Here is a 22723-nt window from a genome sequence, read left to right as displayed (position 1 = left end):
TTTTAAGAAAAAGAAATTAATTGCATTTATTGATATAACAAGCCAAATTTTAAATCATATGGTCACAATACAAAATTTATCAAACTTCCTATTGAAGTTTTACATGAATAGCAAGTTACTCATATATAATTATATACACAGTAAATATCAGATAGTAAATTACTTATGTATGATTATACATTTATTTAAATATTAATGCGGGATGTATTTTTCTTCAACTTCATAAATCACCTTTACTTTTATTGATGGGGTTTTTGTCTAATTAGTAAAGTTGGTATTATCTCTTTTCAACTTTATTTATGCCTTTGAATGTAAACAATGGAGTCATTCGCAATTTACAAATTAATATTTTTTTTTTAAATTTAGAATCATATCCAGTGCATTTATTATACAACGCTATATTCCTAAATCGCTTTTTCCTATTAACAATAGGACAAAAGTCAGAAACCAAACTATTTGTTGAATTCTTTACTGAAATTTCATGCAACTCAGCTCATTTATGGTCTCATATTCATTATATATTGAATAACAACTTACTACTATATATATATATATATATATATATATAATTTTATATTTTTTAAACACTAGTAAGAATCACGTGAATTACAAGTGATTTATGTTGTTTCAATAAAATTATTATATTATAATAATAAAATAAATTTATAATGTATTGGATACTAATAAAAGATATTATTTAAGTTCGGTTAAAAAATAAATATTGTATTCTTCTTTATTTATTACATTTTATATTTGCAAGAAATGTATATTCTTTAAAATAAGTAAATATCAATTCATAAAAATAAATTTGGACGAGGACTATCATATACACACTTATTACACGCACACACACACACACACACACACATATATATATATATGTGTGTATAGTTGTGCGTGCGAGCGCGCGTGCGTGTATAAAATACCCAACTACTAAATAGTTAATAAAGATACTTAGTAATTAATTTTTTTATATGAAGAAATAATACATACAAAAATTATAAATGTATGCAGAATATATACTTTATAATATAATAATATACGTATATTGAAGTATAATAACCGTATTATCCATTGCAAAATCACCCATCAGGTATCTATATACTTGTTGATATCATATATCATATATTAGTAGGGAATATCTTACATACTGTTGTTTAAGGTAGTAATTCAGTAAATCTTCTACTATTTTATAATATGATCAAAATGAATAATTAATATTCACAAGGTTAATTTATTAATATATTATAGCTTATAATTCACACGGTAAAGGATAACATATATAGCTAACAATAGTAATTTCAACTATTGGCTAAAAATCATGGTAAATGTTTTGATCATGGCTCTTAGGAGTACCAAATAATTTTTTCATGGTGGAAAAGCTAGTTTTTTGCGTAAATATTAGTTAACCGTAGTTAATAATAGTCATTTTACCATAATTTTTAGTCATAACCATTAATATTGTAACTAATAGTAATTTTTTTTCTGGTAGATGTTTTACAAGTATTAAGCAATTCTTTTTGGGGTCTACATATTTGTTCAATATTAATGTGACTATATTTTGACATGTAAATGCGGTTATAAATATACATGTATATGGTGGTTTAGATATATATATTTGTTCAATTTGAATATTTTTTTAATTTTTATATAACTTTTAATTCAAAAATCTCAAATATTGTTGTTTTAATAACTTTGTGAAATATTAGGTCCCATTGTAAATGATACATATTCTGTTGATTATTTTAGAAAATAAATGTTATATTTTCACCAAACAATATTATATGGACTTGAATTATTATTAATGAAAAATTCAATTATATTATTAATTTAAGCTTTTTGGGGTTGTTTTTTGGATGGCTATGGCTCTTCTTTGTATCTATTATTTTTCTTTAATCTCAATTGCAAATATAAAGTCAATAAGGGTAATAACTTTAATAATTTAAAACATTAATTATTTCATATGAAATTTAATCTTCTTCATTACTTAATATTAAATGCTAGATGGTTTTAATTTGAAATTTTTATGTCCATGCAACACACTGACTAATAACTAATTTGTATTGAAGTTTCACACAAATATTAAATTACTCATGCGATTACATATTCATTAAATATTAGATAATGAATACTTTTACACAATTATATATTTATTAAACCTTAGTGCTAGATTTGTTTTGTGTTCAACTTCATAAATATTTTTTGCTTTTTACTGATGAGGTCTTTGATTTATATACAAAATCGAGATATATTTTGTCTAATTTTATTTGTGTGTTTCGAATGTAATTATTACTAGGGAACAATCATAATACTTCAAACATTAAATTTTTTTTTTTTGAATTGTGACCTTATGATTTAAAATTCCGCGTCTTATATTAATAAATGTAACTATTATTATTACTTTCAAAAAATTTCAGAAAAGAGAGAGAGAGAGAGAGAGAGAGAGAGAGAGAGAGAGGTGATTAATATAGTATTATTACCAAGAACTAAATTTGATAAATGAAATATAAAAGTTTGTAGGTTTTATAATTTGACTTACCAATGAATGAAATAAGAAATAGACAAAAGTGCAAAAATAGTGAAGAATATAAAGTCTTTATGAGATTTAAGGAAACAAGTAAAGAAACACTCTGTTTTTGTTTTTCTAAATGCAATTACAACATCAATCATTCAATACTTAATAAATTTATTTATTTTTTGAAAAAATTAAAAGGACAAATCATTTGCATTTATTGTAACATGCAATATTTTTTAAATTGTGGCGTCATAACACAAAATTTATCAACAAAACGACAAATATCAAAGACTAATTTGATTCTTGATTTTGTATTGAAGTTTCGTGTATATAGCAAATTACTCATATACGATTATGTATTCATTAAATATTAGATATATAATGATTTTTCGTATACGATTATATATTTTTTAAATAGTAAACATAAATGTGAGATGTATTTTATCTTTAACTTTATAAATTACCTTTGCTTTTACATATCATATTTTGTCTTCTGACTTTACTTGTGCTTTTTGAATGTAATTATGATGGAATCATTCACAACTTCACAAATTAACTTTTTTTTAAAGAAAATAATAATAATAATAATATCAATTGCATCGGTTGTAAAACATCATTTCTGAATCGTATTGTGATATTAGCAATTCAACAAAAATCAAAGACCAAATTATTTGTTGAATTCTTTACTGAATTTCTCGTGCAAATATAACTTTCTTATATAAGATTACATATTCCTTAAATATTGAATCATAACTTATTGTATGTTAATATATTAAACACTAGTAAGAATCATGTGCGATGCACTTGCATTGCACGCAGTTTATATTATTTCAATAAGATTATTGCATTGTAATAATAAAGTAAAAATTTATAACATAATATGTACTACATAAATAAAAGATAATATTTTAGTTCCGAACTATATAATAGTTAGTTAAAAAACTTGATAAATTTATTTGTCTTCAAAAAATTTAAAACGGCAATCAATTGCATTTACAGTAACATGTCAAATTTTTAAATTGTATTGCCACAATACAAAATTTATTGATAGGACGACGAATATCAAAGGCTAAACTATTTCTCGAATTTTGTATTAAAGTTTCACACAAATAGCAAATTACTCATATACGATTACATATTCATTAAATGTTATATAATAAATTACTTGTATACGATTATATTGTGAAATATTAATGCAAGATGTATTTTGTCTTCAACTTCATCCATTACCTTTACTTTTATCTATAAGGTTTTTGTCTAATTGGTAAAGTTGATACATATAATTATGTTTTCAACTTTATTTGTACGCAAATGTAATTACGATGGAATCATTCGCGATTTTACAAATTAAATTTTTCTTTGAACTTAAAATAATATTCATTCCATCTATTATAAAACATCATAGTTTTGAATCGCATTGTCGTATTAACAATACGACCAAATCAAAGACCAAACTATTTGTTGAATTCTTTACTAAAATTTAACACAAATAGTAGGTTTCTCATATATTGTGGCATATTGATCACTAAATATTGAATAATAAATTACTAGCATATGAATATAGATTCAATAAACACTAGTAAGAATCAAGGCACATGCATTGCACGTGCTTTATATTATTTCAATAAAATTACTATACTATAATAATAAAATAAAATTATAATATAATAGGTATTTCCTAATTAAATATATTATTTAAGTTTCAAAGTACATAATAGCTAGTTGAAAAACTTGATAAATTTACATCTGAAAATTTTAAGGAAAAGAAATTAATTGCATTTATTGATATGACAAGCCAAATTTTAAATCATATGGTCACAATACAAAATTTATTGATAGAACGACAAATATCAAAAACTAACCTATTTCTCAAACTTCCTATTGAAGTTTTACATGAATAGCAAGTTACTCATATATAATTACATACACAGTAAATATTAGATAGTAAATTACTTATATATGATTATACATTTATTTAAATATTAATGCGGGATGTATTTTTCTTCAACTTCATAAATCACCTTTACTTTTATTGATGGGGTTTTTGTCTGATTAGTAAAGAGTATTATCTCTTTTCAACTTTATTTGTGCCTTTGAATGTAAACGATGAATCATTCGCAATTTACAAATTAACATTTTTTTAAAAAAATTTAGAATCATATCCACTGCATTTATTATAAAACGGTATATTCCTAAATCGCTTTTTCCTATTAACAATAGGACAAAAGTCAGAAACCAAACTATTTATTGAATTCTTTACTGAAATTTCATGCAACTCAGCTCATTTATGGTCTCATATTCATTATATATTGAATAACAACTTACTAATATATATATATATATATGATTTTATATTTTTTAAACGCTAGTAAGAATCACGTGAATTGCAAGTGATTTATGTTGTTTCAATATTATTATATTATAATAATAAAATAAATTTATAATGTATTGAATACTATAAAAGATATTATTTAAGTTCGGTTAAAAAATAAATATTTGTATTCTTCTTTATTTATTACATTTTATATTTGCAACAAATGTATATTCTTTAAAATAAGTAAATATCAATTCATAAAAATAAATTTGAACGAGGACTATCATATACACACTTATTACACATATAAATATATATATATATATCTGTATAGTTGTGCGTGCATGCACGCGTGCATGTATAAGATACCCAACTACTAAATAGTTAATAAAGATACGTAGTAATTAATTTTTTTATATGAAGAAATAATACATACAAAAATTATAAATGTATGCAGAATATATATTTTGTAATATAATAATATACATATATTGAAGTATAATAACCGTATTATCCATTGCAAAATCACCCATCACGTATCTATATAATTGTATATATGATATCATATATCATATATTAGTAGGGAATATCTTACATACTGTTGTTTAAGGTAATAATTCAGTAAATCTTCTACAATTTTATAATATGATCAAAATGAATAATTAATATTCACAAGGTTAATTTATTAATATATTATAGCTTATAATTCACACGGTAAAGGATAACATATATAGCTGACACTAGTAATTTTCAACTATTGGCTAAAAGTCATGGTAAATGTTTTGACCATGGCTCTTAGGAGTGGCAAATAATTTTTTCATAGTGGAAAAGCTACTTTTTTTTGCATTAATATTATTTAACCGTAATTAATAATAGTCATTTTACCATAATTTTTAGCCATAGCCACTAATATTGTAGTCAATAGCAATTTTTTTTTTTTCTGATGGATGTTTTACAAATATTAAGCAATTCCTTTTGGGGTCTACATATTTATTCAATATTAATGTGACCATATTTTGACATGTAAATGCGGTTATAAATATATATATGTATATGGTGGTTTAGATATATATATTTGTTCAATTTGAATATTTTTTAATTTTTATATAATTTTTAATTCAAAAATCTCAAATATTGTTGTTTTAATGACTTTGTGAAATATTAGGTCCCATTGTAAATGATACATATTCTGTTGATTATTTTAGAAAATAAATGTTATATTTTCTCCAAACAATATTATATGGACTTGAATTATTATTAATGAAAAATTCAATTATATTGTTAATTTAAGCTTTTTGGGGTTGTTTGTTGGATGGTTATGGCTCTTCTTTGTATCTATTCTTTTTCTTTAATCTCAATTGCAAATATAAAGTCAATAAGGGTAATAACTTTAATAATTTAAAACATTAATATTTGTGTGTTTCGAATGTAATTATTACTAGGGAACAACCATAATACTTCAAACATTAAATTTTTTTTTTTTGAATTGTGACCTTATGATTTAAAATTCCACGTCTTATATCAATAAATGTAACTATTATTATTACTTTCAAAAAATTTCAGAAAAATGTAAATTTATCAAAAATTTTAACTAGCTACTATGTACTTTTAAATATAAATAAAATCTTTAACTTATGAAGTATCTACCTATTATGTTATACTTTATTTATTATTACAGTGTAATAATTTTATTGAAATAATATAAAAACGTGCAATGTGCGAGCGTTGATTCTTACTAGGGTTGAGTAAATATATATTCATATATTAGTAACTTATTATTCAATATCTAATGAATATGTAATAGTATACGCGAAATCTACTTTTCGCGTTAGCTTTAAGTAAAGAATTTGATGAATAATTTGGTCTTTGACTTTTGTTAATACGACAATACGATTTAGAAATATGGAGTTTTATAATAAATGCAATATATATACTATTATAAATTTTCAAAGAAAAAAATTAATTTGTAAAGTTGCAAATGATTTCATTGTTATTGAAAATGCACAAATAAAATTTAAGACAAAATATATATCAACTTTACTAATTAGGTAAACACTATATCGATAAAAGCAAAGGTAATTTATGAAGTTGAAGACAAAATATATCTTGCATTAATGTTTATACAAGTAATTTATTATTTGATACTATAATATATATATATAATCGTATATAAGTAACTTGCTATTTGCGTGAAACTTCAATACATTATACGAGAAATAAACTAATTTTTGATATTCATCATTTTGTCGATAAATTTTTGTGTTGTGACAATACTATTTAAAAGTCTGACACGTTATATAAATACAATTGATTTTTTTTAAAATTTTCAGAAGAAAAGTAAATTTATCAGGTTTTTCAAACTAGCTATTACTGACTTTGGAAGTTAATAATATCTTTTATTTATGAGGTGTCTATTACGGTATAAATTTATTTCTATTATTATATTGTAGTAATTTTAATGAAATAATAGACATCGTGCGCAATGCACGTGCATTACATGTGATTTCTAGTATTTAGTATATATATATATATATATTTATATACTAGTGATTTATTATTCAATATCTAATAAATATGTAATCGTATATAAGAAATTTACTATTTGCGTGAAAAATTCAATAAAATTCAAAGAGTAATTTGGTCTTTAACTTTTGTTGAATTGTTAATATCACAATACTATTTAGAAATGGCGTATTACAAAAAGCGCCATTGATATTGTTTTTATTTTATAAAGAAATAGTTATTTTGTGAATTTGTGAATGATTCCATCATAATTATATTAGAAAAGTACAAATAAAGTACAAAATTTATATTAACTTTACCAATCTAGCAAAGACCTCATTCATAAAAACAAAGGTAATTCATGAAATTAAAGACAAATACATCTCGCATTTATGTTTAAAAAATATATAATTGTATATGAAAAATTATCATCTAATATTTAATGAATATGTAAGCGTATATGAGTAATTTAATATTTGCACGAAACTTCAGTATAAAATTCAAGAAACAAATTAGTCTTTGATATTTGTCATTTTGCCAATAAATTTTGTGTTATGATCATACGATTTAAAAATTTCGCATTTAACAATAAATCTGACTTTTTTTTTTATTTTTTTCGAAAAGAAAAGTAAATTTATTAAGTATTAAATATATCGTAATTACATGTAGAAAACACAAACAATTTAGTATTTAAGTTTCACTCGTCTTTTAACATTATTTTTAACATCTTGTCCATAGAATAATAAGTGCTACTTTACTTGTAATTTCCTTCAATCCCATTATGACTTCATAGTCTTCACTATTTTTGCACTTTTGTCTATTTCTTATTTCATTCGTTGGTAAGTCAAATTATGAAACCTACAAACGTTTGTATTTCATTTATCAAATCTAGTTCCTGGTAATAATACTATATTAATCACCTCTCTCTCTCTCTCTCACGGTGAAAAATTCAGAACCCATGTAAGTATAGTCTTTCTAGCCTCCACTTGTGTTCATGCCTCTCATCTCTCTTTGCACATTGTTTTAAACAGAACACTAATCCCCAAAATACGTGTTTTTGTTCAGATTTCTCGTAAATTCCCTTTAAAGCACCTGCGCTCTGCTCCTTTAACACAGCCTCTTTCAATTTGCATGCTACACAAACACCAAATACACACACACAGACAGAGAAACCATCGACACTCTCTAGCTAATCACCTGTATATGCAGGCTAAATATATACAGGTACATATATATTTTTGTTCTTGCATGTTCCGTGTTTCCATAGCTTGTTCATGATCTTTTTATGTCCATGGTCTCCAATCTTGGTTTATCACAACTGGGTGTGAGTTATATTTGAATTCTGACAAGGTTGTGTTGATTTCTGTCTGTTTTTGAAATTAGTGTGATTTTCTAGGTTTTGATTCAATTGGGTGTTTTTTATCAGGAGTGATGGGACCTGTGAGTGGGAATAGAAAGAAGAGGAAAGTGGAGAAGAAAGCAGAAGAGAAGTTGTTGGTTTCTGGGTCTTCACAGGGAGTCTCTGCTGAATGGTGGGATGTTTTGTCAATGAAATTTGCAGGTAATGTTAAAAAATTCTTTCTTTTTCGAATTCTTCAGCAGTTCACTGTGTCTTTGCAATGTTTAAAGTGTAATCTTTATCATACGTTGAATATTCTCTTTTGGTACTGTTGATCACTTTAAGCTTTGCTGGGAGCGTTTCATCATCTGCCCTTGATGGATATTGAGAATTTGTTTCCCTTAAGTCAATTTTTCGGCCGGCATTTGGTTGTTGTTATTGTTGACGATTTGGCGATTGCAAGTTAATGTGTTGAAGTAGGATCCCTAATTAATTCATTTCCCCCTAACTGCTGAGTTGCGACTAATGCCGCATATTCTTTTACCTGATGACAGTAGAACATACGGTGAGCAGTTCAAGTTTATTGTTTGATTAACTCATGACTTTAGAAGGGAATTTGCATTTGCCGATTGTGTTTTGCGTTGAAGCATCTCGAGCAAGTAACAGGCGCAATATAAGAAAGCTCTTTTGTTTCCATCTCTGGTTTGCTAATTTTGCGCTGATTGAGAATAAACGAAAATGTTGACCATCTGCAATTGTTATGTAGATTCGATTTGCTCTATGTGCTATTTCGTTCAACGAATAAGCTAATTCAGTGGGCAATATGGAACTTAATAGATAGCTGTTTCAAGGAAAAGTTCTTTCTTATGTTTTTCAGTGAAACAGAGTATTTCTTCTTTTTGTTTGGTGATACTTGTCAACAAATTTACTTACGAAGATATACATTCACTTAGGCATATGAAGTTAGTCGGTTCTTCTGATTAAAAGCTACACTACAGAAAATTGCATTGCCACTTATCCAGTGGTTTAAGTTAACATTTTCTACTGCTAAATGTTGAAATCAACAATCAATTCATGTCTCTTACACTCGTAATAGAGCATTGAGGAGGAGTTTATCTACACCGAAGGCAAGCTTATATGCTGGTACTATTGAACCAAGATACTACAACGAGTTTTGTAAAATGCATCGGAGGTTCAGAAGGTCTTCCATATGCTAATATCTGAGCCTTTGTTGTCTTAAAGTTTTCATAGAGGTGTTTGATAATTTTGCAAACATCATATAACAGAGACATACACTTCATGTGTGAGTAAATCCGATATAAGTAAAGGAAAATGCATTTGGTCTAATTTTAATTGACTTACAACATTACTTGGAATAACTTTAGCCCTTTAAATTTGATTTGAGGAATTCATAAGAGTTGCATGCTGCCGTGTTTCTTCTGGTGGATATTTAAGTCATCCAAATAGGCCTGTTGATCCTTATACGTTTATGAAGATAACAGGCTATCCTGATCATCCTCAACTAAGAACCCACACTAACAAAGAAGTCATAGTGCCTTGTAATAAAAAACAATAACTTGTGAAAAATACTCAATTCTTAGGATTTGAAACAATACTTGAACAGCCTGTTTATCTGATAGATTAGTGATGCTTTATCCTAGTTTACCTATATGAGAATATGCTTTGAACCTTTAAGCTGTGGGATAGTAGTCCAAGTGAGTTGCTTAACCTACTTTACACTTCTAATTTTCTTGTGTATTCTAGCTTATTAACAACAAAAGCAACATCTTTACCTACTACTTTTACCTGGATATAGTTGTGAGATTAATTCTGTGCATTATGTGTAGAACAGTACGCTAGTCTGCCTTGAGAAGAATTTGTTATGCGTTGCACAGAATTATTTACATGTCCAATTAGTAAGAAGATCGGACTAAGTGGAGCAGAAATTTAATATATTTTGGTGCATTGAAGCTTTTCGAGTGTTAAATGAACAGCCCATAAACATAAAACAGAAGCATCATGGAGATAGACATTATCTTTTATCTGTTGTCGTGTCAACAACAAAAGTTGTCAGCTTTCGTCGTAAAAGTCCTTATTTTGATTCTTTTGGTTTGTTTTCTTGTCTATTTCTTCTTCCTTTTCCTTTTTCCTTTTGTGTCGAAGGAAGAGCTGCAAAACTTGCTTCCAATTGGCTCCTGATAGATAATGAATAAATTATTGAGACAGTGGCGTCCCTATGTTGCATGGACAAGGAAGATTCAAGAGAGAGATCGTTGCTGCTAATGTTTTTCTCTTTCTATTATCCTTCAGAAGCTGAAATTTCTTACTTAAGTTTCATGTGTTTATCTATATGCAATAGATGCTTTAAATTTGTCTTTCATGAAGGAAATATAGATATAAAAATAGGTGATAAACATATTGTCAATTTATTCTCAAATTACTTGCAGGAGTTTTTGCTAAGAAGTGGTGACAATAATAAACATAGACTAATTAGGACTTAACTTTTCTTCTAAAGAACGGAACTGTGCTCGTTTCAAATAGTAGCGTTTTACGATGAAGTACATAAAGACGAGTCTCTGGTTATAAACTAGCATATTAAGGGCATCATGCTTCATGGATTAAGTAATGGAGGGAATAAAGCATCTTGTTTAACCGATATTTGTCTTCTTTGTACTGAATTGCTATTTAAGCAAAAGGCTATTCTGAATTTCCATTATATGCCTCGACGGTGAGAAGAATCAAGGTGTAAAGTATACTGTAATACATAGAAGAGACTGAGAACCTCTAGATTAAGATGAGAGAGCAAAACAGCATTACAAACTAAAACTGAGGTGGACTTTGTCTCTCTTCACTTTGCTTGAGGTTTTTCACTCGCGCTGCATTGCAACTTGTTGAGCATTCTTTTAACTTTGTTATTAGTGCTTTTTGATTTTATTACGTAAAGACCTTATAAAGTTAAGTGCAATCTTCTTTACCTGTCTGCAGGCCATTCTTCATTGTCCAAGGGATTGGATGAGTTCAAATCAACTTTCAGATTGTCCAGAAAAACTTTTGACTACATATGTTCACTAGTAAAGGAGCACATGATGGCTAAAACACATTTTGCTTTCGCTAACGGCAATCCAATGTCGTTAAACGACCAGGTGGCCTTAGCACTAAGAAGACTCGGGTCAGGCAATTCATTAATTTCTATTGGGGACTCATTTGGGACGCACCACTCAACTGTCTCACAAGTGACGTGGCGCTTTGTAGAGGCCATTGAAGAAAACGGGCTTCACCACCTCCGATGGCCTTCCGCGGAGTGGGAAATGACCGAGATAAAGAGCAAGTTTGAGAAAATCAGAGGTCTTCCGAATTGCTGCGGTGCTATCGACACAACCCATATAACAATGCTGTTAACTTCATCCGATCAAGAAGCCGACACTTGGCTTGACCGTAAGGAGAACCACAGCATGATCCTCCAGGTGATCGTCGACCCTGATCTGAGGTTCCGGGACATAGTTGCTGGATATCCAGGAAAGATGAACGACTCGTCCATTCTCCAGAGTTCGAATTTCTTCAAACAATGTCAGAAAGGGGAGAAGTTGAAAGGGAACAAGGCATGCTTATCAAAAGAAACGGAGTTAAGGGAGTACATAGTCGGCGATTCAGGCTTCCCATTATTGCCTTGGCTTGTGACACCATACCAAGAGAAGGAACTTTCAGAAGCAAAAGTTGAGTTCAATAAGAGGCTTCTTGCTACTCATTATGTGGCTCAGAAGGCGTTGGCGAGGCTGAAGGAGATGTGGAGGATGATCAGAGGGGATATGTGGAGACCCGACAAGCATAAGTTGCCAAGGTTTATTCTCGTTTGCTGCATTCTCCACAACATTGTCATAGACATGGAGGCTGAAGATCTTGAAGAGCTGCCCTCGTCTTTCCAACATGATCCGGGATACATGCAAGAGGTTTGTGAATCAGTCGACAAGGGGGGCTCGATCTTGAGGGACAAACTTTCGACATACTTTTCCGGGAGATAACATTGCGACTGCCAGAACAAAATCTTGCATGTCATGAGAGGAATAACTAGATGAACTACAAAGAGAAATTAAAGTAATAGAATTAAGACATCAAATTGCTCTATGAAAATCTCTGAGGATCTACATGACTGTAATAGTTGGAACAGAGTGATGGAGTTTTGTATAATTTTATATAGATTTTATATTTCATGTCGTATGCGAGTAGTAGTGTGTATAGGGAGAGTAAAACAGCAGCCAAGGATACAAACATCTAAGATTGGCTAATTTCTTCAACCCTAAACAGATCACAACATGAGGATTATTTCTCCTCTTTTGGACTGAAAATCAAAGGAATTCCACTTTAATATCTCTTCCCCACCAAAATGAATAAGCAAACAAGAAGAACAGTTTCCTAATGTTTTGGCAGTGCCAATTTGAGGTCCAATAATTAGGGGATAAAGTTGCGTGCATGATCAGGGTTAGTCTCTATGTTAGGAGACTTTGAGGAATTGACCAAACAAATAGGTAGCTTCTACACATATTGGGGAAGAGATATTGAAGAGGAGTTGCGTTGATTTGGAGTAGAAATTTGAGTTCCAAATAACCCACTTGTCGTGCTTTGTTTAGGGTTGAAGAAATGAGTCGATTTTTCCCCCCCTCAATTTCATACCCATCTCACTCACATTTGATGTATGTATAAAGTAAATTACGTACGTACAAAAATGAGGGATAATTATTTAGGGGCTAAAACTAAATAAATGCTACTATTTAGGGACTAAAAGTGTAATTCTCCCTATATTTAACCATTCACAAGATGATGCCCAAGCAATCCATCCAACGGTAGATGCGTGTGCTCTTGATGTAGTCCCAGTTACACCGTAACACTACCTTTCGCGAGCAAAAATCGAGTGCTCCTCAGATGCAAGATGATCACGCTCTTTCCACCACAAACCAACAATCAAAACCCTAGAATTATTTATTTAATAAATTAACTAAAGTCGGTGCCGGAAGGTTCATCGGAACTTTATCGAAGATTGTAATCTCAGGTTTGGTTCCCCTTTTTGATTTTATGGAAGTTCGAATTTGATTTGGGCTAGGGCTTTTGACTTGAGTCTGTACAATCCTGATTCGCTTACACACTTTTTGGATTTTTCAGTGTTAGTACTGACCGAACAATTTGGGAGTTCGATAAATTTTTTATATCCGTATTCAATTTTTTCAATTGTAGGGATTTTTCATATAGCCAAGTGGAAGCCACCTGATGGTAAGTTCTTCTTGAATTTTCCTATTAGTTTGAACTTATATTATGTATATGCATGTATATTGTCATATATACTCCATCTAACTGAGTGTGTATTTTTGTGAGACTGTTTCTTGCAATTGGGTTGTTGCTTAGCATGTATGCACGAGGTGGAGTTGATGCAATGAGTTGAAATGGGTAGTATCATTTTACTTGTGACTGAGTTGAGCTCGATCTATTTGATTTTAGTCAATTTATGATATCGAGTGAATCTACTAAACAAACTATATCATCTTAAGGGATCGGGATATATCTAGATGTTTTTATCCAAGTGGTGTGTCGTTCATTGTCATAAATAAGTGTAATGTAGTATTCTAAGTTTGTGAGCTGAGTGAAATGTTTTATCGTGCATGTATCCATGCAATTTACACAATGCAGTAGGTCCTGCATTGACTTCTGTAAAGTTACTGGAGGAAGCTTTAGCTTGATATCTCTTACTAATTCCTACAGCTGTGGATTTTTTATTTGCTATTGTTGATAATGTGTTCTCTCTGGAGAATATTAACTTCCCGTGAGTTAGATTCATCACGTTTCTAGTTTGTTTTAAATGAGTGAGATGGTGGTTGGGAGTACACTCTGTATAACTTTACTTGCTGTCTTTCCAGGACAAAGAATTTTGGATACCAAAGGGCGGTGGACATGTGGCTGGTGGAGATGCAGTTTTTGATAATTCATCTAGGCTGGAACCTAAGCGTGCCCGCCAATGGTTCTTAGATGCTTCTGAGCCGGAGCTATTTCCTAGCAAGAAGCAGGCTGTTGAAGCTCCAATAAGCAAGACGGAATCAGGAATCGCCATGCCGAGTTCTCTTCCTTGGGAAAGTTCTTCTGGATTTCAGTCAGTGCCAGCAGTTCCAAGCCAATTCATGGATCGGCTGTTTGGATCTGAGACAACAAGGCCCATAACTTTGACGGATAGTAACATGCCCATTTCTGGGACAGATGGCTCAAATCTGAGGAAAAAGGTCAATGGAGAACCCTTCGAGAGTGATTCATCTGTTGGTTTATCAATTTCTTATGCCATGGAAGACCCAGAAGTAGGAGTAAGTTACGGTGGACTCAGGAAAGTCAAAGTTAATCAGGTTAAGGACCCTGGAAATGGATTGCATACATCTGTGGAACACGGGATAGGGATTTCCATGGATCAGACGTACAGCAGGGGAAGTGATAATGCCTTCATATCCATGGGACAACCTTATGGTAAGGATGGTGGAAATGTCACGTTGATGGGTCATTCCTATGACATCGGGGAAGCAAATATCAGATCCATTGGATCGACCTTTGGGAAAGGTCTTGACAATACTATTAAAATGACCCACTCCTATAATAAAGGGGATAATAACACCATATCCTTTGGTGGCTATCAAGATGAATCTGTAATTGAAGCTCTGACCAGGCCAGTTAGTAGCTATGGCTTATTGTATGAGCAACCATCAGCACAAACATCAGAAACACCAAGCAAAAAGGAGGTGGATGTCCCAAGTGAAAATGCTAATGTCAGCACCTCTCAGTTACCAAAATCCAAAGTGGATTCTATATCTAAGAATAAGTCTGACGCAAAACCTGCTAGGAAAGAAGCACCAAACAGCTTTCCATCGAATGTAAGGAGTTTGATAGCAACTGGTATGCTTGATGGAGTGCCAGTGAGATACGTTTCCGTCTCACGGGAGGTAACTTTTGCAAATTTGTCTTCCTTATCATTCACAACTTATGGTTCTTTAAGTGGCTCATAGGAAGTATTTTTCCATCTAATAAGGAGCTTCGTGGAATCATCAAAGGCTCGGGCTATCTTTGCGGGTGTCAGTCCTGTAACTACTCGAAGGTAAGCCGTCTATTTTGATCTGTATTTGGAGAAAGACATGGGTTATCTCTTTATTTATCCAACATGCTCGTAAAGTAAACTTTTCCCCATCCAAAGGCACTAAATGCATATGAGTTTGAGCGTCATGCCGGTTGCAAGACGAAGCACCCAAACAACCACATATACTTTGAGAATGGAAAGACCATATATCAGATAGTTCAAGAGTTAAGAAGCACCCCTGAAAGTATGCTATTTGATGCAATTCAGACTGTGACCGGTTCTCCTATAAATCAGAAAGCCTTCCGGACTTGGAAAGGTAGTGAAATTGTCACATCCTATTCCAACTCAAAGTTTCTTATTCCTTATTCCTTTTTTTCCTTTGTAATAGAGTCATTCCAAGCAGCAACTCGTGAGCTTCAGCGTATTTATGGGAAGGAAGAGCTCAACCTATGAGGATATATCGTGATGGGAACCTGATTTCAATTTAGGATGGTATATTAACTTTTGATGTGCCAGCAAGTACTATATTCTGGTAAGCTGTGTGAAATATGTATGGATTTCCAACTTGAGTTTATATCTATTCTAAGTTAGAGGTTCTAGAATTATAAAGTAGTTAAGGGGTCATTTTGTTTTTCATTCTGGACGTAGTGATCTTGATCAGTTGTCGAACCCCACCTCCCATTTATCCTCCCAAATAGATACAGAGAAATGAAAAACGGAAGCATGGAAGCTTGTTTTTGCTTCTCTCTACAGTCCCAGTCAACAAGATTCAGACCAGTTACTTGTATTAAGGTTTCATCAAAGTAGAACAGCAGAAAATTGTTGCAAATTCCTGAAAATAGTATTCCTCCCACGGCATCTGTCCCCTACCCCAGAAGACGGAATATTTTGCTCAAGTCTTTAGGCATTGTCTTAGTGTCAGGTTTAGAGGGGACTTCACCCCCATTGCAAGAAAATTGAGAGAGAAATGTAATTTCAGTTACTATCGAAATCCTTAGTTATAACAACTTTGCATATTACAATTCTTTTTGCCATTCCTGTTTGCCTTGGGTGCATGTTTGTTTTGCACAAATCACATAATATGTTGTTTACCAAAAATTAATCCTCCAAAGGAAAAAAGATTATAATTACATATATTCAACTTCAACATCCTTATAAAAGGCTATTCATTTACATATTTTCCCAGGCTGCTAACATGTATTAAGGTTGAAACTTGAAACCATTCTGTTGTATATTTAGGTGCATTAGTAAATTCATTGATCGACTGTGTGGAGCAATCTATGGACGATGCATTCCAGTGGAGCTATTGTGATTAGCTCGTCGTGTCAGTTGTACTGTATTCAAACAATCATTTCATAATATTCGGTGACTTCTAGTCACAATTAAAAAGAATTGTCATGTTGGTCGTTTGTTTTTACACTCATGGAAAAAATAAAATAACAGAGAGCAACAGAAACAGAGATGGGACGGGCAACGCTACTATTGGTTCATTAGATGGTGTGAAACGCAAGTCCAGAAAATTAGGATAAGTTAAAATAGGTTTGCCAACACCAAAACCATTAAGGAGTATTAATGAGTGAGCTTGCTGTCTCGTATTGTACAATATCGGCTTCCTGAGCAAGGGATAGAGAAATTTGTATAAACAAAGAAACAGGAGACAATTTTATAGAACAAGTTGTATCATCCGAAGTGAATTGGGATGGAAAGGTATGAGGGTGTTTGAGGTAGAGGTGATCAAAGAGAGGGGTAGACTCAAAGAAAAGGCAGGACCCAAATCACCTTTTTAGCCTAATGTTAATGAGGTGTCATAATTCCCAAATCCATCAATTATCTAGCTTCCCCATTAAGCTTCAGTCCATAGGGGGGTGGGTGGCTGTTTAATCATACCCATTTCTTATTTCATTTGTGTTATAGGTGTTAGGTACACATTCCCTCTAATTCTTCTTACTCTTGACAGCCAATTCCACCCATCATAATCATAATGTGAGTGTGAGTGTGAGTGTGAGTGTGAGTGTGAGTGGTTCAAGAATCTTCACTTCACTTCACATTTCACAAATACCATCATCCTCTGCTCGGCGGCAGAAAAACAAGAGTTGATGGCTATCTCAATCCCCTTTTCCGACTTTACCCCTCTCACCATCCTCTATTTACTATTCTTCTTCTCTTCCGTTTCCTCCTTCAACATCACCCATCTCCTATCCTCCTACCCCGATCTCTCCGCCTTCACCGCCCTCCTCACCACCACCTCCGTCGCCGCCGATCTCACCGCCCGTTCCTCCCTCACCCTCCTCGCCGTCCCCAATGCCTATCTCTACTCTACCTCCGCCACCCCCCAACCCTCCTCCACTGACCTTGCCGATGTCCTCCGCTACCACGTCCTCCTCGAGTACCTCTCCTTCTCCGACCTCCGCCTTTTTCCTCCCACCGGCAAATTGGTCACCACCCTCTTCCAAACCACTGGCCGCGCAGCTGCTAATTCCGGCACTATCAACATCACCTTTGATTCCTCCTCGGGCACAGTCGCGTTCTACTCACCCACCTCCAGCGCTACGCTGCTGTCCCCAATCAAAACCCTACCTTACAACATATCAATTTTGTCGCTGAATTCCCTACTAATTCCTTACAATCTCGATCTCGTCGCTTCGGAGACTCGCCCCCCACTGGGACTCAACATCACTAAAGCGCTAATCGATGGTCATGATTTCAATGTAGCGGCGTCGATGCTCGGCGCCTCAGGGGTAGTTTCGGAATTTGAAGCGGACGAAACAGGGGCGGGGATCACAATGTTCGTCCCCACGGACGAAGCTTTCGCCGATCTGCCATCGACTGTCAAATTTCAGTCATTAGCTGCTGACAAGAAAGCAGTGGTGTTGAGGTTTCACGTCCTCCACTCCTACTACCCGTTGGGCTCTCTGGAGTCTATTGTCAACCCAGTTCAGCCCACATTGGCCACGGAGCAAAATGGGGCGGGTAGTTTTACCCTAAATATTTCTCGGGTTAATGGATCAGTAGGAATTGACAGTGGTGTGGTACAGGCATCAGTAACTCAAACGGTTTTCGATCAAAACCCTGTGGCTATTTTCGGTGTCTCGAAAGTCTTACTGCCCAGAGAATTTTTTGGGAGGAATCCAATTGAGGTGAACCAGCCTAATGACGGCGGTGGAACGCTGAGCAGCGCTCAGCCGCCGGATATTGCGCTCTCACCTGATAATTCTCCAGCAATATACGGCCCGCCAAGTCATTTATCCGCGCCTCCGGGGCTGGGAATTCGGTCTCCGGCTGCAGCCGTGGCAGTGGGGTTTCTAAGAACACTTTTGGGTCTGTGGTGTACAGGGATCTATTGCTATCTATTGCTATAGCCATGAAATTGATTGATTTGGAGTTGCATCATTTTTCATCACGGAGAATACAGTTCGCGGCTTAGGAGCAATTTTACGCTGGAATTCATCGATCATGACTTATGAGGTAACTAATAAAGAAAAAGGAAACAGAAATGTGCAAACTTGTATTTACTTGCCGATAGTTTAGGATAGGCGGTAATGATTTGGATCCATAATTTAATTTGTTGTAATCATCATTTCTTGAATCTGCATTCTTGTTGTAAAGAAGTTGAATTTTTTGGATTGTAATGTGTAAAATAGTAACCAATTTTTCTGTACAAAGTCTTGAGAAATTCTGAGTTCCTATTACGCAATTCCTGTTCCAGTACATTTTGTTCTCTTTTGCAGCAACAGATTGCTGAAACAGCTGTGGTTTTTGCTGATGTGCAAGTTCATGAGGAATGCTTAACAGTATATTTTCATTTCATTAACTGGTTAAGGGTGTTCATCATAAAAAAAAAAGGGGGTGTTATTAGTAAAAAAAAGCTGGTAAAGGGTAGGAGAAGGTTTCCTTTCTGCTCAGTTCTGGGATCAATCTCTTTACCACTCTACTAATATCTGTCCGGTAGTTTGTTCGGAGCTCCATTTTCAATTGTGATATCGCGTTTGGTTGGAACTTTTTTTTGTAGGATGTTACAATCAATTTTTTAAAATTTCATTGTGCTAGTCTTTTAATATAAAAAAATTACTATAAATTATTATGTGGTTTTGTATAGAGAACCATCACAAAATATTTCAATTCAGATACTTTTCATTTTTTAATGTCTTTTTCTATATAATAAACTATCCAAACAAGTCTGGCTCCTATATCCAAAGTCCATCTGGTAAATATCAGAGCGAAATTCTAGTTCTCCCACGGTGCTTGTCTGCACAATTTCTGGGCCACCAAGCATGTATGTAGGGGAGCCATTTACGCTCAACAACCATCTCATGTGATCATCTTCAGTATGGATTCTCTCCATTATTTAATCAACAAGGTGCACTTTGATAGTCATCCTGGGCTAGCTGGAAACATCATATTTGCTGAGTTACATTGCCAACTTGATCATTCATCCAGATGTTTCAGCTTTCCCCCGCGTTTAATGTCAAGGGTTATTAGTGGGAAAAATGATGGAACGGGACAGAGCACAAATGTAGCCTCATGACTGTAGTAACTAGTGCAAAGGTCGGTTTTCTATCTCTAGGTGCCGCTATTCTACGTCATTCAATACCTTGCTGATGTAGTACACTGATTTTGAAATCCTTTTTCTTCCTTGATGAGCACAAAGCTCACTACATGTTTATCTACAAAAAGGTGCAAGTACAATGGTTCACTTGGTGAAAGTATGGTGAGCAAGGGGAGCTCTAAAGTCTTCAAATGTCTGCCGGCAACTTTTGTCCCATGTGAAATCCTTGGCCTTGCTCAATATTCTGGAATGGTAAGGTTTTTCGAGTAGAGCAAGAAATGAACCAGTTGAGCATGGTATGCACTAAGTTAGACATTGAAACTCGTTTAAGATCACTAGAGCTCGCATCTCCTGGATAGCTCATCTCTTTCAGGGTTTGACTTAAATGCCTCTCTCTGTCGCCAGACATTCTAGAAAGCATCTACTCGTGACTCCAAATGTATATTTCAAGGTTGAGTTTCATCTAGCATCTCCTCAGGATTCCGAAAGTCTTCACCAAGTCAGCAAAATGGTCCTCGACTTACCTGCTCTTTACTAGCATGTCATCTACATAGATTCCATATTGAGGCCTAGTTGCTCCCGAATCATCCAGTCCATCGATAGTTGTTAGATAACGCCAACGTTCTTACCCGAATGGCAAAACCACATAAAATTATGTTCCACATGTAAAGTTTACTCGCTTTTTTTATCATTTGGATTCAACATATTTATGGTTCTTCTAAAAGATGACTTGGAATGCACCAGCTGGTTAATACAAAGGAGACGACAGAAATCCTTGGGGTATCCATTGTTCACATCCTTGAAATTTACACCACTTGTTCTCAAGCTTGGGAACCAGTATGATGTTGTACAGCTATTCAAGGAATTGAATCTCCCTGAAGTATCTAGCAACCAACAACTTACTTACCTCCTTTGGAATGATCTTGTCCTTCTCAAGACCAACCTGTCTCTTCTTCCTCATAACTAGGGAGTCGAAGGATCTATGTTGAGATTGTGCATGGCAATCTTGTGATAAATCTCCACTTGATCGCGGACTGTCCAAGTGAACACATCTACATTCTCTTAGAGGAAAGTAGTTAGTTACAACCATTTTTTGTCCCAACTAAAAACTGATCCTGATGGTATTCTAGGATCTCATGATACCAGCTGAATGTCAAGAGCTCTTCAACGGGTTGGACACAAGTAGCTCATGAACCTCATTCCTGTGCTTATCAGGTTTCTTACTTGTATTCGTGATATATCATGTTTCCTCCTTTGATAGACTCTACATAGCATTTGTGTGCTATGTATTGATCACTCCCTACTTCCTTCACTACATCACCCATAGGGAACTTCATCTTCATGTAGTATGTGGATACTACAACCCAGAAAGCATTTAGGCAGATCACCCGATGATAATGTTGTAAGCTGAGGGCACACATATAATGAGAAGAGAATCAACTTGCATGTCACCATAGGATAATGTTGTAAGACGAGGGCACATATACAATGAGGAAGCGGATCAACTTGATCTTCCTAATGGCTCTATCCCTAAGGAGATTGGAAGAGAGATTTGGCCTAAGAGGTGAACCACCTCCCCAACAAATTTGTAAAGCAAGGTATCTACTAGCTCTAGAGAGAATTCTCTAAGATCTATTTGGCAATAGACTTCATAGAAGAGAATGTGAGTCGAGCTGCCGCAACCTACAAAAATCTAAATGTGAGCTAAGCTACCAAAATCTACAAAAATCCCTTGCGAAGTATAATTAGCTACGATAACTCATATAACAAGAGCATCATTGCATGTATTCCCTGCACACTGGGGCCTTTTAGTGAATCTCCATAACCGGTCTAGCTGCTCTAACATGAACTGCTTAGTTCTTCTAGAGACTCCATCAGTAGGTCCTCTAGATCTAGTACCTCTCAGCTCGAGCCAACAGGTAGGTTGAAGCTAATAGCTGATTTCTTGGCTAAAGGTTTGAAGAAATTCCTTACTGGCAGCTTTTGAGTGAGGGTACTAGTGAATACCTCCTGGTTGGCAAAAGGTAATTCCAGGACAGCACTGGTGAAACATTGGATGTATGCCTTCAAAGGCTCATTCTCTTCTTGCTTCAACCCGAAAAGGCTCAGGGTCGTCTTACTACACTTCTTGTTGCTTGCAAATTGGTGAGAAACATAGAACTAAACTCTACAGAGAGGATAGATCTAGGGAGAGCTAACCGAACACTTGTGAGCAGGAATATACGATATTTTATTCCATAATTATAACTATGTGACAGTGTGGCATTTTCAAACTTATAGAGGTGTTCCAGTAGATTGTTGGTGCCATCATAAAGTGGTGAATGAGATAGTGTCCTGAAGTGAGCTAGGTACTCATTTTCTCATGACTTGGGTGTCTTTATCTATCTTTCTCCTTACCTTTGTCATCTTCC

General features: G+C 33.5%; 2 protein-coding genes and 1 pseudogene across 6 annotated transcripts; all 3 read left to right on the top strand.

Moving 5' to 3' along the window:
• The first annotated feature begins 8157 nt into the window (after nucleotides 1–8157).
• LOC105170659 (protein ALP1-like) lies at nucleotides 8158–12881 on the top strand. 2 transcript variants are annotated; one of them, XM_020696623.2, is made up of 4 exons: nucleotides 8158–8291; nucleotides 8397–8555; nucleotides 8758–8892; nucleotides 11656–12881. In XM_020696623.2, exons 3-4 carry the CDS (start codon nucleotides 8763–8765, stop codon nucleotides 12687–12689), a joined length of 1164 nt encoding a protein of 387 aa, XP_020552282.1. In that variant the 5' UTR covers nucleotides 8158–8291; nucleotides 8397–8555; nucleotides 8758–8762; the 3' UTR covers nucleotides 12690–12881. The 2 variants fall into 2 exon arrangements, with proteins under 2 accessions (XP_020552282.1, XP_088740947.1); XM_088884821.1 differs by lacking the exon at nucleotides 8158–8291 and having other exon boundaries at nucleotides 8300–8555.
• A 609-nt stretch (nucleotides 12882–13490) lies between these two features.
• Nucleotides 13491–16788, top strand: LOC105170658 (uncharacterized). 4 transcript variants are annotated; one of them, XR_016067334.1, is made up of 7 exons: nucleotides 13491–13714; nucleotides 13897–13932; nucleotides 14574–15635; nucleotides 15722–15787; nucleotides 15884–16082; nucleotides 16155–16298; nucleotides 16415–16788. XR_016067334.1 is itself a non-coding variant. In XM_088884818.1 (6 exons), the coding sequence occupies exons 2-6, from the start codon at nucleotides 13930–13932 to the stop codon at nucleotides 16217–16219; spliced, it is 1395 nt and encodes a 464-aa protein (XP_088740944.1). In that variant the 5' UTR covers nucleotides 13491–13714; nucleotides 13897–13929; the 3' UTR covers nucleotides 16220–16788. The 4 variants fall into 4 exon arrangements, 3 of the variants coding, with proteins under 3 accessions (XP_088740944.1, XP_088740945.1, XP_088740946.1); XM_088884818.1 differs by having other exon boundaries at nucleotides 16155–16788; XM_088884819.1 differs by having other exon boundaries at nucleotides 13825–13932; nucleotides 16155–16788.
• Nucleotides 16789–17165: 377 nt separating this feature from the next.
• Nucleotides 17166–19460, top strand: LOC105170657 (fasciclin-like arabinogalactan protein 4 pseudogene; annotated as a pseudogene).
• The last annotated feature ends 3263 nt before the right edge of the window (nucleotides 19461–22723 follow it).

Source organism: Sesamum indicum, linkage group LG9 (assembly GCF_026168435.1).
Source record: "Sesamum indicum cultivar Baizhima isolate 11 linkage group LG9, ASM2616843v1, whole genome shotgun sequence".
NCBI classification, from domain to species: Eukaryota; Viridiplantae; Streptophyta; class Magnoliopsida; order Lamiales; family Pedaliaceae; genus Sesamum; species Sesamum indicum.
This window is presented reverse-complemented; position numbering and strand designations above follow the sequence as displayed.